Source organism: Lupinus angustifolius, chromosome LG08 (genome assembly GCF_001865875.1).
Source record: "Lupinus angustifolius cultivar Tanjil chromosome LG08, LupAngTanjil_v1.0, whole genome shotgun sequence".
In the NCBI taxonomy this organism is placed as follows: domain Eukaryota; kingdom Viridiplantae; phylum Streptophyta; class Magnoliopsida; order Fabales; family Fabaceae; genus Lupinus; species Lupinus angustifolius.
In genome coordinates this window covers 5,447,009-5,461,142 of record NC_032016.1, presented here as the reverse complement: position 1 = coordinate 5,461,142, position 14,134 = coordinate 5,447,009, and the positions used below count along the sequence as shown (strand labels likewise).

The window sequence follows — 14,134 nt, the reverse complement described above, 5'->3', positions numbered from 1 at the left end:
AACAAAGGAAAGAGGCAGAAGCCCCATAGAACTAGAGAAGAGGTTGAGCCATGGAGAAGATGATGAAAGTGCCTTGTGAATGAAGAAACCGTGTATTTAACAAAACATTATTTAAAATATACTTATTTCATGTAATTATCTTTGCACCAATAACAAATATCCAGCTCATTAAAGATTGTGGCACTAGTCTAATGTTTAGTCATTATTTTATAGTTGTGAGGACTTTTTTCTATTGAGTTTGACCAATTTTTCTTATTCTAAACTTTTACATAGTATCAAAATGATTTTATGATACATGACTTGTTCGGTCACTATTCCACTACTTTAGTTGTTGAAATTTTGAAATTTTTTTTAATCATTTTCATTTGTTGTGTCAAATTCTGATTGGCATCCAATCATTTTTTTCGACCTTGCAATTTGATATCACATGCAATAATTATCCGAATAAACAAACACCAATATCTTCAAATGTAACAATTAATTTTCTTTCCTTACATAGTTCATAATCTTCATACCAACGATCATTCCTTTAATGCATTTCTCTCATTGATGACTTATATTTGTCATGACTTCTTTTCTCATTGGAGATCATTCCTATTATCATTATACTATTCCATTTAGTTCTCACAGTTGTTGTTTATTCTGGTGGTAATTAAATCAATGTTTTTATCACCAAGGATCATTTTAATTATATCTTTACCCATATAATTATTTTGTTATTTAAAATTATTTGTAATAAACTTAAAGTTTACTAAATTCCTTATCGTTATTTTATATATGAGAGACATGTAACGAATTTTATTTATATATTAATTTGTTTCTTACTCATCACCAATATTGACATTGGTATAAAACCATGTACTAATTAATTTGTGCTTATTTATGATCAAATATCAGACATAAGTGACTGAAAGCAACTCAAAACAGAACTACAAATATCACATGGCTCCTCCGGCTGCTTATTTTGGCTTCTTCACAATCAAAACGGGGCACTTAGCATTCTGTGCGCAGTAATTGCTTACGCTTCCAAGGAAAGCCCTTCAAAATTATCATCATTCCAAAACCAATCAACTTTACAGTTTTACATATAGATAAAGAAATATACAATGAAGGGTGCATTGTTGGGTACACTTCTATGTCACTTCTATTTCAACCAATTACAGACTGATGACACATGTAATGACACAACTTATGAGAGATCATATATGCGCTCTGCATTGTTCGGACAAATATCATCTTTGGGAAAGAGATTCTTGTCCTAAAATTATTATGTTCACATATCTCTGACCAATCAACATACTCTAAGTATCATAAAAATATTAAATTGCGTTTTTACAATTTTTCTTTTTAACTAACTGGCATATTTTCATTGGACTGAGAAATGAATTAGGACAAGAATGTGAACATGTGATCTCTATCTTTATCTTTCTTCGAAAGGGTGTCCCATTCTCCATTAGATCAATCAGATTTTAATAAATAATATAATTTTTTTAAAATTTTCTTTTTATTTGTGTGATATTATCTGATTATTTAATTAGTTCGAAATATGAAATGAGATATCATTAACTAAATGCAATATCCTCATAATTATTATTACCTCTTGATGGTACCATAGCCATGGCTACCCATAACCAACATATCAGCCCCCAACTTTTGAGTCATCTCACATATCACATCTCTAGGGTCACCTTGCCCCACCTTCATCTCCACCTTAACCACCCAAATCATAATATTCATAATTCAATATAGGCAAACATGTCTTATATTGAAAACTAAAATTAAAATATCAATCTTTTTTCTAGCATAATCGACTGTATTATAATAATTTATAAGGTACGTACATTTGGGATATTATTACACAATCTCGTAGCTGTCTCTAAGACTCGGTCAGCCACTTCCTGACTATACTTCTCAATTTTTGCCATTGCTTCAGCGGTAATCACAAACTCTAAAACACAAACAAAGTTTATGTCAATATTTTTCTAATATAACTGAGAATATCGTCACCCTGTAAGGAACTAATGTTTTGGATGGTATAGTTATTCCTCTCAATCAGAATTATTCAAAATCAAACCTTTAATAATTAACTTAATAGGATATATGTATATCCAATAAGGTCTTATATAAATAAACTAATGATATAAAAAGGAGTGAAAGTAAAGAAAATTCAACACATATTAATATTCATATCCCTTTTATTTAAAATGAGATTACACTTTTACCCTTAAAATATAAAGGAAAAAAATCACTTACCTCTCCATTACTCGAGAGGAACAAAGGGCATAATCTATAAAATGAGGTTACTCATTATTACTAATACCTGGGGCATCAAAGGAAGGGAAAAGAGGAGCAGGAGGCTTGACATAGAGGAGGATAAGGGTATCTTTGGAATTTTCAAATACTATGTTCTTTAGGCACCATGATAGTGCATACATGCTCTCGTCACCTTCATCAATTGCCACCACAATTCTACGTTCATTTTCAGCAAATTCAGACATTTTGGAAATGGATAATAAATTTATATGTTTGTCTTGTTTTGAGTGTTATCAAGTTTATTCATTTTATTTATATATATAGGGTGATGCCTGATTTGACTAGTGACTTGGATAATTGATTCCGTTGGCTGATTCTTGGTTTGGTGTTTTGTGGTTTATGGTATTTTCAACAAAGTGGGTTTTCAAGATTTATTAGCATTCAAGTCTCTTCAAAAGTTTAATCCAACTTTCCTGATGTTCATGTTGGGGATTGAGTCACTAGTTTTCTAATTAATTGGTTTGTAGGATAAGATTTCTATAACACTGTTGTAAAGTGTATACTATTAACTTATTTACACGGTATAAAATCAAAACTTGAAATAACTATCTTGTCCTTAATATATTTTATTTTAAATTAAAATCATATAATAAGTTGGATATTATAGTAAATATAAAATTTTTAAATGAAGTGCATTTAATAAAATAAGAATGAGCTCATGGATAATTTTATTATGTCTAGATTATCATTTTGTGCCATAACTACCTTTTTCTTTCAATTCTAAAATTACAAACTAGCCCATAGAATTAAAGTGTCAACAATTAAAGAAATTGATAATTAGACTTACTGCACAAGCAAAGCTAATATTTTATTTGATTCCTAAAAAATATTAATATTTTTTTATCTTAAATATAAAGCAATGTATTTACATTTTCAATTTTAATTATTACTTTAATTGATACGATTTGTCACATACCATGTTAAATAATAAATGTAATTATTTAGAACAATTAATTATATTTTAATTGATTTTCTTATTATGTGTAAAATTTATTTGTAGAAAGGGGTTGTGAGAGTAAACCAACCTTTTATTGACTTGATAGAAAAAATTGTAAATTTTTTTTCTAAATAAATATCATAACTTTCTAATAATGTAGATTAAAGCTTAAAAAATATAAATTCTTGTAATAATTCATGTCTTATATTAGCTCAGTAAATGATTTTTAATTTATTTTACTAAATAGCTGTAATACAAAAAGATAGCTATCAATTTATAAGCTTTCAGATATAACTTCACACTTTCAATTAACTCATGACCTTGTCACCAACGTTATGACTTCACACTTTCACTGCAAACTTTAAGGATAATATAAATATTTAATAATATAGATAAGATCAACATGGGGATGTAGCTCAGATGGTAGAGCGCTCGCTTAGCATGCGAGAGGTACGGGGATCGATACCCCGCATCTCCATTTTTCACTTTCTCAACTTTTATGTATGGCTTAATGAAATCTACTACAATACATAACAGAGAAAGACACAATAATATTGGTTTAATAGAAAGCACCATGATATGTAATGCATCACACCTTAAATTTATATTAATTATTATATTAACAAATTATTACTTATTAATCTTTCCTAATTGATGAGAGAATATGATCAATGAACATTGATAGAAGATCTCTTGTAAACATTCAATGATGATAATTCTAAAATCTTTGAATTACTCATTGATTTTTGAAGACTATGTAAGTTAAACATATAAAGTTGGAGTAACATTTTAAGGTGTCTTAGAAGTATAACAAAAGAATAACATAGAAAGGCATAACTCATTATGTTTTTATGATGAAGTCCTTCATCTTTTTCACTAAAGAGAACTTGTGAAAAATATATGAACAAACAAAGAATAACATAGAAAGTAAGTGAAAGAATTAATATCCACTACTATGAGATTAGTATTCCTAGTGAGATATTAAAGAGAATTTATATTAATCATTTTTGGATGATATAGAATATTATCCTCTTAGAGAATCATATAATGGAATCCTACTCACTTTATATAGTGGAGAAATTTCTAGACTAGATCTTGTGGTTGTTTACTTCTCAATTCGAAGAGCTTTTTCCACTTTAAAATTCTTGGTGCAATTTTTTTCTTCACTTTTCTCTATTCTATTTATTTATTTATTTGTTGTTTCTACAAGTGTCCGTTTTGCATCACACGAAGGACGAAATTAATATTGAATTTCCTAATAGTGGTATTAGAGGTTATCCTATATAATTTAAGATTGAACGAGTCTCTAACGTCTTATTTGATGTAGACATGTTCAAGTTGATAGCTGATAACTATTTTTGTTAAAAGCTTATTTGATGTAGACATGTTCAAGTTGACAACTGATAACTATTTCTATTAAAAACCCATGATAAAGGATCACTTATACTGTAAGGAAATACATGGACCATTTCTTGCAAAGACAAGCAGAAGGTAAGACTAACAAAGATTGAGAGCTTTCGAATCGAAAAATTATTGCAATGATTTGGAAGTATACTAATAGAAATTTGTTTAAGCATGTGTCCACATACATAACTGTTTATGAGTTATAGTAGAAACTTGAATCCATGATTTAAAAGAAAACTCCATAAATGAAGCATATCTTGTACGAAGGGTAGTGAAACTCGACTACGGAGATGGTGAGAACATGACAAAGCACTTGAATAAGTTATTGTCAATCAATTAACAAAGATAGATATGAATAAAGATGATGAGTTGCAAATCAATCTCACTCAGGTGGGAATATCTAAATGAATATTGTTTCAGAGAGTCTAATGAATGAAGAATCCCCAAGAAAAGAACAAAGTACATACTTCCATTCTGAAGCAATGATTATAAAACATTGATGGTAGATAATATATTGACTATACATAAATCTTTTACATTGATAATGCATAAATATTACACTCTTATTCTTCATAAGTACAACCCATTCTCTCCCCACAAATCAAAACATTTTTGTCTTCCAAAATTAGTAATTGCATACATACATTAAAATGGAAATGTTTATTGAACCTATTGAAGTAAAACCAAAAGAGATCACATATCTACAAGAGAAGCAAGTATCATGTTTTCTGCTTTTTCTTTTGGTGAAATTTTTTCTGATAATATTTACAACTGATCACAATTGAAAGCAATAGAAAAGAAAATCAACCGAACAGAAGTTCAAGATTAAGGATTGTTGGTCTCATTCTCAGTCTTTTCAACTCTTGACACATTCTTCTTGGATTTCTTATTGCTTTCAGTGTGGGACACCTGAATGACAGTTAAAACCAGTAAAAGTTATTAAGTACATACTGCAAAAAAGGATGGTATTCTTGTCCATGGGAAATGTTCACTTACTTTTTAATGTTATGCTCAGAGCCTAAGACCATAAGAATGAAACTTTTAAAGAACATAAAGAAAATGCCAAAGGGTATCATCACTTACAATGTAAGACTTCCACTCAAATTTATCATGTGCATGACTAGGAAGGTGATGGAATATGTGAACAAGAACTACAGCATCCAGGGCAGCATATTCTAGCTGCACAAATAGAACCATGTTAGATTATTGAACGAGTTAGTTCGAACAGATTATAGAACAATCATCATAACCTGCAATGTCTCATCTTAAAAAAAACACATTGATTCAATGCACTGAATGCAGAATCAGAGAAGAATTATGAAGAAGAGGAGGGCACTAATGAAAAGCAAAGACGGAGGAGCAAGTACCTGATTCGGAGTTAAAGGTCGCTGCTCCCAATTGCTGTTTCTCCTTGTCTTGTTTAAACTAGCTCCCAGAATTTTCTGATTTACAAATAAACATGACTTTTATCAAAATAAGAAAAGCAGAAAAAACAAGGGGCTTTTATCATTAGGATGGGGCACTCATGCATACAGTACCTGTGAAAGCCCAGCCAAACCGCCACGATGTTCTTTATAAACATTCTGGACGTCCAACAATAGTTCATAGTTCTTGAAACATTTCAATTCTCCATATGAGTAAGCAAGTTGCTTTATATCACATTGGAAATTATACCCTGAAAATATAGGCCACAGAGCAGCAATGGTTAATACTTCAGACAAAGTAAACAACACCCAGTATGCTTCGTTTGTCTGAGCAAGTTCCCTTACAATGAAGCCTAAGAAGATAACACATCCAATTTAGTAACCATAGCACAAAATTTGGGACCAGTCATGTTCACCAAAAGTACTTTTTGCTGATATATTCACAAGAACATATTTATATTTTTCATACCAAGTTTTAGAATTCTAGGTGACAGCAAAATGCGAGTTAGACAGTTGTCTAGAATGTCAGGCACCAAGCTATGTAACTTTATCAGATCAAAGATGAAAACCATATTTTCAGAAGCGATTTGCATGATAGAAACCTGAAACATGGAAAATCAGAGAAAAAAACAGCAGATCAAGACAGCTTCTGATTAGAAATATGTCATAGCGTGAATAAAACATACTAAAACCTAAACAAGTAAACATAATTCATTTCATACAATTCAAACTTATGATTTATCAGGAAGACCATTTTATTTTACCTTATTAGGCTTGCTACCTTTTACATAATTCGGTTTCCACTCACAATCAAGACCTACAACTTTAAAACCCTCAATATGACTTGTTGCATCAAGCAAACTTTCAGCTTCATCAACCCAAATGATGTCTTCGACAAGTAGTTCATCAAGATCTAAATAACGTCCTTGTTGAATATTTGTTTCAGGTACTGAAAGACATAAAGCATTATTGTGTTTACTATCTGAGAACGAAATTGTGGATAATAGGCATAACAATTAATTAATTAAAAAAAGAAAGTGGTCAGTCAAACATGTCACAGAAATTATTACTTGAACTCATTTCTATATATCCTGTCTCATAGTATAATATATCATTTCTATATATCCTGTCTCATAGTCAAACATGTCTCAGAAATTATAACAACAGTGTACTCCATCATGGAAAATTACTCAAATATCTTATATATTTATGAGTTACAAACATATAAGTAAATGATCATAGTATTCAACTTATCAACTATTTCCAGCAAGAGTTGCGGTAGGCTGCATGACATGGTAGGATGTAGAAATCATTTGGAGGACGGGTAGGGGGCATGCTTGCCCTTCCCTCCATCCGTCCCTGTTCAGGACACAAAAATAAAATGGAAAATTGGACGGGAAAAAGCAGAACCTTTGGAGCAAAAGAAGAATAAGCTACCAACAAACTTAATGAAAGTGAATTGTGTTAACTACAGTTCAATCCTTTTTCCTTTAACCAATTTTCGACAGTAACAATTGAACTGGCTTACCTCTGATATTCAAAAACCTGTCTAGGGAGTACCGATCACACCACTCGTCAACTTTCTCTGTGTAACCAGCTTCCATTGCCAAATAAACCTTGAACATTAAAAAGTTAAGGATTATGACATACATACTTTAGGATTTTACTTGGGCTGAACTGTCATGGAAAAGGTAACATCTATTGTTCAAGAAAATCAATTAGAACCCTTTTATATAAGAATGATAACATTTATTTTATTTTTTATATAGATGATAACCCCTTTATTTTCTTTTTTTGCTTATACAAGGATGAAAAACTTTATTTTTTAATGCAAGAACAATAGCCCTTACTACAATCTCTGCCTCTATAAAAAACAGTAATCTATGTTCCAATAGAATGCATAACCACTAACAATAGTACTACTACTTTCTTTATATCCTATGCTCCATTTCCCTTTTTAAATAAATGTCACAATCCATGTCAACTCAAAAGTGGACAAATATGCTCGGGAACAGAGAGCATCAACCTCCCCATCTTCAATTTGAAAATATTCATACCTTTCCTTTAAAAAGTATATCCACCCTAAGCAATTCCCAATGCAACAACTTCAGATGGTACCTAATAAATAGATGTAGGTACCACTTGAAATTCCTGAATGTTAAGCATTTGGTTCAATTATCAGCAACAGGCAAGGAGTGGTTAAGCAACTAACAAAATTTAGTGAGAAGTAAGCTATATCCTTGCAAAACCAATTCTAAGAATTAAGGTCATCTGAACTCTGAAACTTATTTTCGGAAATAAGCTCAAATTTTATACATATTATTTAGAAGCACTGGAATATGAGATGGTCCAAATTACCCACTTCATATGAAGAAGACAAAAATGAATTGTTTTTTCTGGTTTTGATATAGAATAAATAGACAAATAAAAAGCTTCAAAATCAATAAAAAATAAGTCTGGGCTAATGGTGATACAGATGAAGGTTGTTTAACAAGGACTGCTGAAAACAACATACAACCAACTTGAAGGGGGATAAGAAACAGGTTGTGTAAGTGTTATTTAAAACAAAATCAAAATCAAAATGCAGAAGCGTTATTAAAATGTTGACATTATGCAGTACAAGAAAAGCCTAATGGCAATCATAATTCAAATTATGAAAATAATTACTAACCAAATATTCCATAAGCTGTCTATCATTGTTCGTTCTTGCCTCAGCAACATCCCAACATCCTTTTTCTGCTAAGTTCTTTATTGAGCTGCAAATCAATGAGATTTCTTCTAGATAAGAACTTTTATTTAAATCAATAAAGGTAAAGAGGACATGGAATTGGATTTAAGATGTTTTGAACAAAGCAAACAGCAATACTGAAAAATGAAAGAGAAAATCCAGTCATCTTAACAAGTATATAGGTCAATTACCTTTCTTTACACCTCTTGTATACATCCGGAAAATCATGCTTTAGATCATTTTTCTTTATAATCTCATAGGCATCTTTTAGCATGTTCCTCTCAAGGAATTCCTCAACAAGTATAGATAACATTGGCTTCCCCATAAACGTCGCCCACTTCTCTGCTGGTTTGAACTGATTCCGCCGTATCATATCAAGGAGAAAGGATTGGCCATAATGGTCGACAGAGAAATGCTCTATTAAAGTGACAGCTGTCATGTACAACTGGGATTCTACCAATTTAAAAATATACTTGTGAACAAATTCTTTTGCTGTGCCACGACTTAAATCACCTTTTTCTTCAATTTGATACATTGCTTTCTCAATATTTGATAATTTTACATCAAAAATCTCCAGTAGTTTCATAACAATCTTTTCATCATGATAAATCTGCCCCATAATAATATCAAGGATTAGATGTGCAGCCAAGTCTATAGCTTCCAAGGAGTCTGCGGAAGTGATTGATTTTTTCAGGAAGCGGCGAAAAGCAGATATAATCAAATGAGTAAATCCTTGACTGTGATCTTCAAATAAGGGAGACAAGTACATGCATTGAACAATAAAAGTTGCTGGCTCGGGTTTTGGGTCATTATGGAGCACAAGACATATTTGTTGTTGAAGTGCACGGAACTTTGCTGTTGCCTTACACGTGCCTGTGCAATTTCATTTGAGGAGAAGCGAAATTGAAAAGATTAAGAGAAAGGATGTATATTGATGAAAAAGAACCACAAGAAGTGTACTAATGAAAAAGGAAAAAAAGAAGTTTGCAGGGTGTTTGGCACTGCTTAAGATTGTGAAAACCGCTCAGTTATTAAAGAAGCTGTTTCACAGAGTACAATAATGTTTGACTGAAAACTAACCTAATGTTGTGTCAGCTAACATCATCAATTTTCAGTTAAAATTATCCAAAACTAGCATAAACATTTGGAGGGCAGTCAGATTATATATTAAATTTTAATCATAATCTAATGTTGGCAGCTACACCAAACACACTCCGGAAAAAATACTTGTAGCAACAATGATCTGATCATTCGAAGTCGGGATATCTAAGATATGCCTCAAGAACCAGTGTTGAATCAAGGGTGGTTGGTCCTGTTTTGTCGAAAGTGATGTCAGCTAGGAAGACGAGGTGATGCTCTAGAGACCAAAAAGCAAAAAAAGGGATGATAGCTACAACACCATTCACCTAGGTGTTTACCAGAAATATACACTTTAACTCGGAAATGAATATCCTTGTTCCAGGTATTCAATCATATCCATCAATCTCATTTCATTTTGGCCTTTAGATCTATCGTCCTCACTCATGCTGAACAAAACAGGGTGCGCAAGTTAAAAGCACCCAATAAATTATCCTCATTTTCCATAAACTCCTTCTTTCTTTGTAACTAGCAAAGCATACTGTACCTTGTCTAAATAAAATTTGTAGCAACACCGAAGTGTGTTAAAGAAAAGGTGGTTCGGTGCATGAAACTCGCGCACAATGGAATATGGGAAGGTAAATATATGTAGCAGTAACCTCACAAGCGAAGAGCCTAGTGACTACACACACAAAGGGTGACCCAATAGACTAGGCTTCCACCTAGTGTAGTATGTGGATGTTAAATGTATGTTATCTCGTAGAAAAATAAATTATCAGAAAAGTTAGTTGAGCCATTTAAGCAAACATGTACTACTCATCATCATATATCCCCATGCAGACAACATATATTATCATTTAAAGGAGAAAAAATCATACCATAGAAGTAATACTCTTTGAGCAGGTATAGAAACACCACAGGAGAGACATGTGTTAAGTCATAATAAGCATGTGTGCATAAGGTCGACACTTGGCAATCCTTATCCTTTTTGTTTTCTACCTCTGCCACATTCTCCTCCAAACCCATCCCTAGAAATAACTGCAATCAGAGAAGCAATGTGTTAGATAACTATAAGCAACACTGACATTACTCACATAAAAGGATGGACAACCTGGTTCTATAAACTATAAAGCTCCCGCTACGTCTAGAGTCCAAGGAAGGATCAGAAACTCGGGATCACTATGTGTACGAATAATGTTCCTCTTTTTAAGATGAGATAAACGCAATCAGAAAGCTTAAAAGTCATCTCACAAGTGTATTTCATATATCTCAAACATTATCTTCCCTTTCTTTCCTCCAAAACTCAACTCACAAATGGAATCTAAGGGTTTGTATGCCAGTTGGGTATTGGAGGGAAAATGGAGGCGCTTCAAATCCATCTCACAGGTGTATCTCATGATTCTCAAACATTCTTTTTGCCTTCATTCCCCTCTAAAACTAAACTCGCAAATGGACCTAAAAGGTATGTTTGCGAATTGAATTTTCAAGGGGAATGAATGAAAACGGAAAACTTCATATTATCTCACAAATATATTTCATGGCTCTAAAGTCTTTCCTTTCCAATATTTTCCCTCCAAAATCTAATTCACAAACGTGTCCTAATACAACAATGAGAAGTTGATCTATGATGATATTGCGAAATCGATACCGAAATTCTAGCAACTTCGACAAAGTTAGTGACGTGTTTGTTGTTACTGGATTGTATAAGTGGCTCTATAATAACATGTTAGTGACTCAAATAGGTAAAACTTGTTGCAACCTCTTGCATATATCAATTGTCTCAGATTAAAGAGTACAGATTCTCATTATGCTCATATTTATGACTCAAAATTCACTGAAACTCAGTTTTCAATTGCAATACAGTTACACTGTTCGATTGGCAGTTGAAGACATCAACATAATAATTCATATTTCAGTGATTTTGCATAACACCATGTTTCATCTCCTTCAGGAAACAATTTCAGAAAAGAAATAACGAAAAACATTTAAAAAGAAAAAAACTGTTTTCATTTTGAATTATTTTGAATTTAACAATAAAACAAGCTTTGCAATGGAAAATATAGACTTAGTTTACGGAAGAGAAAAAAAACACAATAACAAAACAAAGGAGAAATACCTCACTGATTGTGAAGCTGGAACCAAATTGATTATTTTTTCTGTTATAATGTTATATAGTTTCTCTCACTTATTTGATATTTTCTCTGCTCCTGTTGTGAGCGACTCTTGAACAACACAATGAGATAATTGTGATGTGATTTTTTTCCTTTCTCGTCCCTTCAAGTTTATCTATTACTAGCAGATAGAGATGATGACATGTGACACTTTAAATTTCATATTTTCATTCATATTTTTTGAATTTAAATTGTTTTAAATTTAATTCTTCTTTTTCAAAACAAACCAAAATGAATCAAGTATGTACAGTTGGTTTTTACAATAATTTTTTTGTAATGATAAGAGTATAACAAATCAAGGAATACTTAATGGTGCATTGAATTTTAAAACAACATGAAATATATATTTCCAAAAAATGACGTGGAAGGGACTGAGAATATCATATGTCATTGATTATAAATAATAACTACTCATATGTTCTTATATGTGTGTCGCTGTTGGTTTTAGTCAAATATATAATCATATAATCATTAGAAAAAGATAAAAGGGGAGTTAAGGCAAGAGAATGACATCTATTATTAAATTTAGAATTAAAGATTAAAAAAAGGTTGCGATCCAGTGTTTGCTGGCCCACCAGATCTTTTCCCTGAATGGCATGCTAAACTATAATTCGTTTTTTAAAAGATATGCTGAAAACACGTGTCTTATGTAGGAGACCCCTCTCATGGTTCATTAATTCTAGTTTTTTCAGTGAATAGATAAATAAATGAAATGAAATGGATAAGGGATTATTATGATACCGTGAAAGATGGAATGTATCACATGATTCATATCCATTGAGGTGAGGGATTGCCTTGCTTTGCTGCATATTAATGGTCCAACCAAACCTGATTCAATCAAAGTCAACGGTTTGATGGACAGGTTGATAACTCATTAAATGATGTAAGATTAAATATATATATATATATATATCTAACATCCTCTGAGTTTTAGCGAAATTACATAAATTATCCCTCAATTTTCAACACTTATACAAACCCCCTAATTTTTACTTTCATTACACGAACCACCCCTGCATGATAAATAAATGTAATTTTTTAAATAAAAAATATGATAAATACAATTAAATTAAATCCAATTACTTATTATCTTATTACCTAGTTAATAATGGTAGATTTGTACAGGAATATAATTTTCTAAAATGGTACATAAATAGAAAGACCATTTTTCCTAAAAAATACTTATTTACAAATAGAAGTGGTAATATACCTACTAAAATACAAAAATACATCTTCTGTTTAAAAAAGAGTGTCATGCCATAAAGAGATGACAATAAACAATTACCATGGCATTCAGGGGCGATCGTATTTGTTTAATTTTATTAGTTGGTTAGAATATTATTGAGCTTATGCCATAACGTTTTAGCTATAATCATCTTATACTCTTCTAATGAACGCTTATGATAAATTGACCTTACAATACAAAATCATAGTTGAACTCATCACATTTGGAAGTCCACCACTTCCACTTCGATACAAGAGTGTAGATGGTGATGATAATGTACCCTCATCATGACATTTTTTTTAAATAGGAGAACTTCACAGAAACACCCTTCATTTTATTGCTTGAAAATTTCTTGAATTAATTACACTGACACCCCTGAATTTTAGTGAAATTATACAAACCATCTGTCACTTTTCTACACCTATACAAACCTCCACTAGTTTTTATACTTTCATTACACTTCATCCCTTATTGAGAAATAAGTGTAATCTTTTAAACAAAGAATGTAATAAATGCAATCAAGTTAAACAAAACATGATATATTGTGAAGAAAAATCCAAATAATATACGAATCAATGTATCTTTATTATTTTTTATTACAAAATGTATCAACAATTTTAAGGAGATATTGTTTAAATCGCTCTTATACTATATCGTAACAAATCAAAAATAATAAATAATTATCGACTAATATATTATTTGGATTTGTCTTCACAATATACCATATTTTGTTTAACTTAGTTACATTTATCACATTTTTTATTCAAAATAATACACTTATTTCCCATGCAGAGGTGGTCAGTGTAATGAAAGTATGAAATTAGGAGTTTGTGTAGATGTCGAAAAGTGAAGGTG

General features: G+C 31.3%; 2 protein-coding genes and 1 non-coding gene across 4 annotated transcripts; 1 reads left to right on the top strand and 2 right to left on the bottom strand.

The window, feature by feature from the left end:
- Positions 837-1,954, bottom strand: LOC109354091 (universal stress protein A-like protein). The gene is made up of 3 exons (XM_019596448.1): positions 1,842-1,954; positions 1,598-1,710; positions 837-1,038 (listed from the first exon to the last, which is right to left on the bottom strand). The coding sequence occupies exons 1-3, from the start codon at positions 1,923-1,925 to the stop codon at positions 960-962; spliced, it is 276 nt and encodes a 91-aa protein (XP_019451993.1). The 5' UTR covers positions 1,926-1,954; the 3' UTR covers positions 837-959.
- TRNAA-AGC lies at positions 3,656-3,728 on the top strand. Its single transcript has one exon. It is a non-coding gene; the product is annotated as a tRNA-Ala (tRNA).
- Positions 5,365-12,138, bottom strand: LOC109353392. 2 transcript variants are annotated; one of them, XM_019595641.1, is made up of 11 exons: positions 12,005-12,138; positions 10,762-10,921; positions 8,998-9,679; positions 8,750-8,834; positions 7,607-7,694; positions 6,843-7,060; positions 6,548-6,680; positions 6,193-6,329; positions 6,022-6,096; positions 5,738-5,833; positions 5,365-5,563 (listed from the first exon to the last, which is right to left on the bottom strand). In XM_019595641.1, exons 2-11 carry the CDS (start codon positions 10,907-10,909, stop codon positions 5,480-5,482), a joined length of 1,746 nt encoding a protein of 581 aa, XP_019451186.1. In that variant the 5' UTR covers positions 10,910-10,921; positions 12,005-12,138; the 3' UTR covers positions 5,365-5,479. The 2 variants fall into 2 exon arrangements, with proteins under 2 accessions (XP_019451186.1, XP_019451187.1); XM_019595642.1 differs by having other exon boundaries at positions 6,843-7,027; positions 12,005-12,137.

Excerpts from the sequence above, each read along its gene's own strand:
- LOC109354091 (XM_019596448.1), bottom strand. The coding sequence starts at position 1,925 with ATGGCAAAAATTGAGAAGTATAGTCAGGAAGTGGCTGACCGAGTCTTA. Across the intron at positions 1,711-1,841 it reads TGTGTAATAATATCCCAAAT|GTGGAGATGAAGGTGGGGCA; the intron begins GTACGTACCTTA and ends TGGGTGGTTAAG. Across the intron at positions 1,039-1,597 it reads GGCTATGGTACCATCAAGAG|GGCTTTCCTTGGAAGCGTAA; the intron begins GTAATAATAATT and ends ATAATTTTGAAG.
- LOC109353392 (XM_019595641.1), bottom strand. The coding sequence starts at position 10,909 with ATGGGTTTGGAGGAGAATGTGGCAGAGGTAGAAAACAAAAAGGATAAG. Across the intron at positions 9,680-10,761 it reads CAAAGAGTATTACTTCTATG|GCACGTGTAAGGCAACAGCA; the intron begins GTATGATTTTTT and ends GAAATTGCACAG. Across the intron at positions 5,834-6,021 it reads GACCTTTAACTCCGAATCAG|CTAGAATATGCTGCCCTGGA; the intron begins GTACTTGCTCCT and ends CTATTTGTGCAG.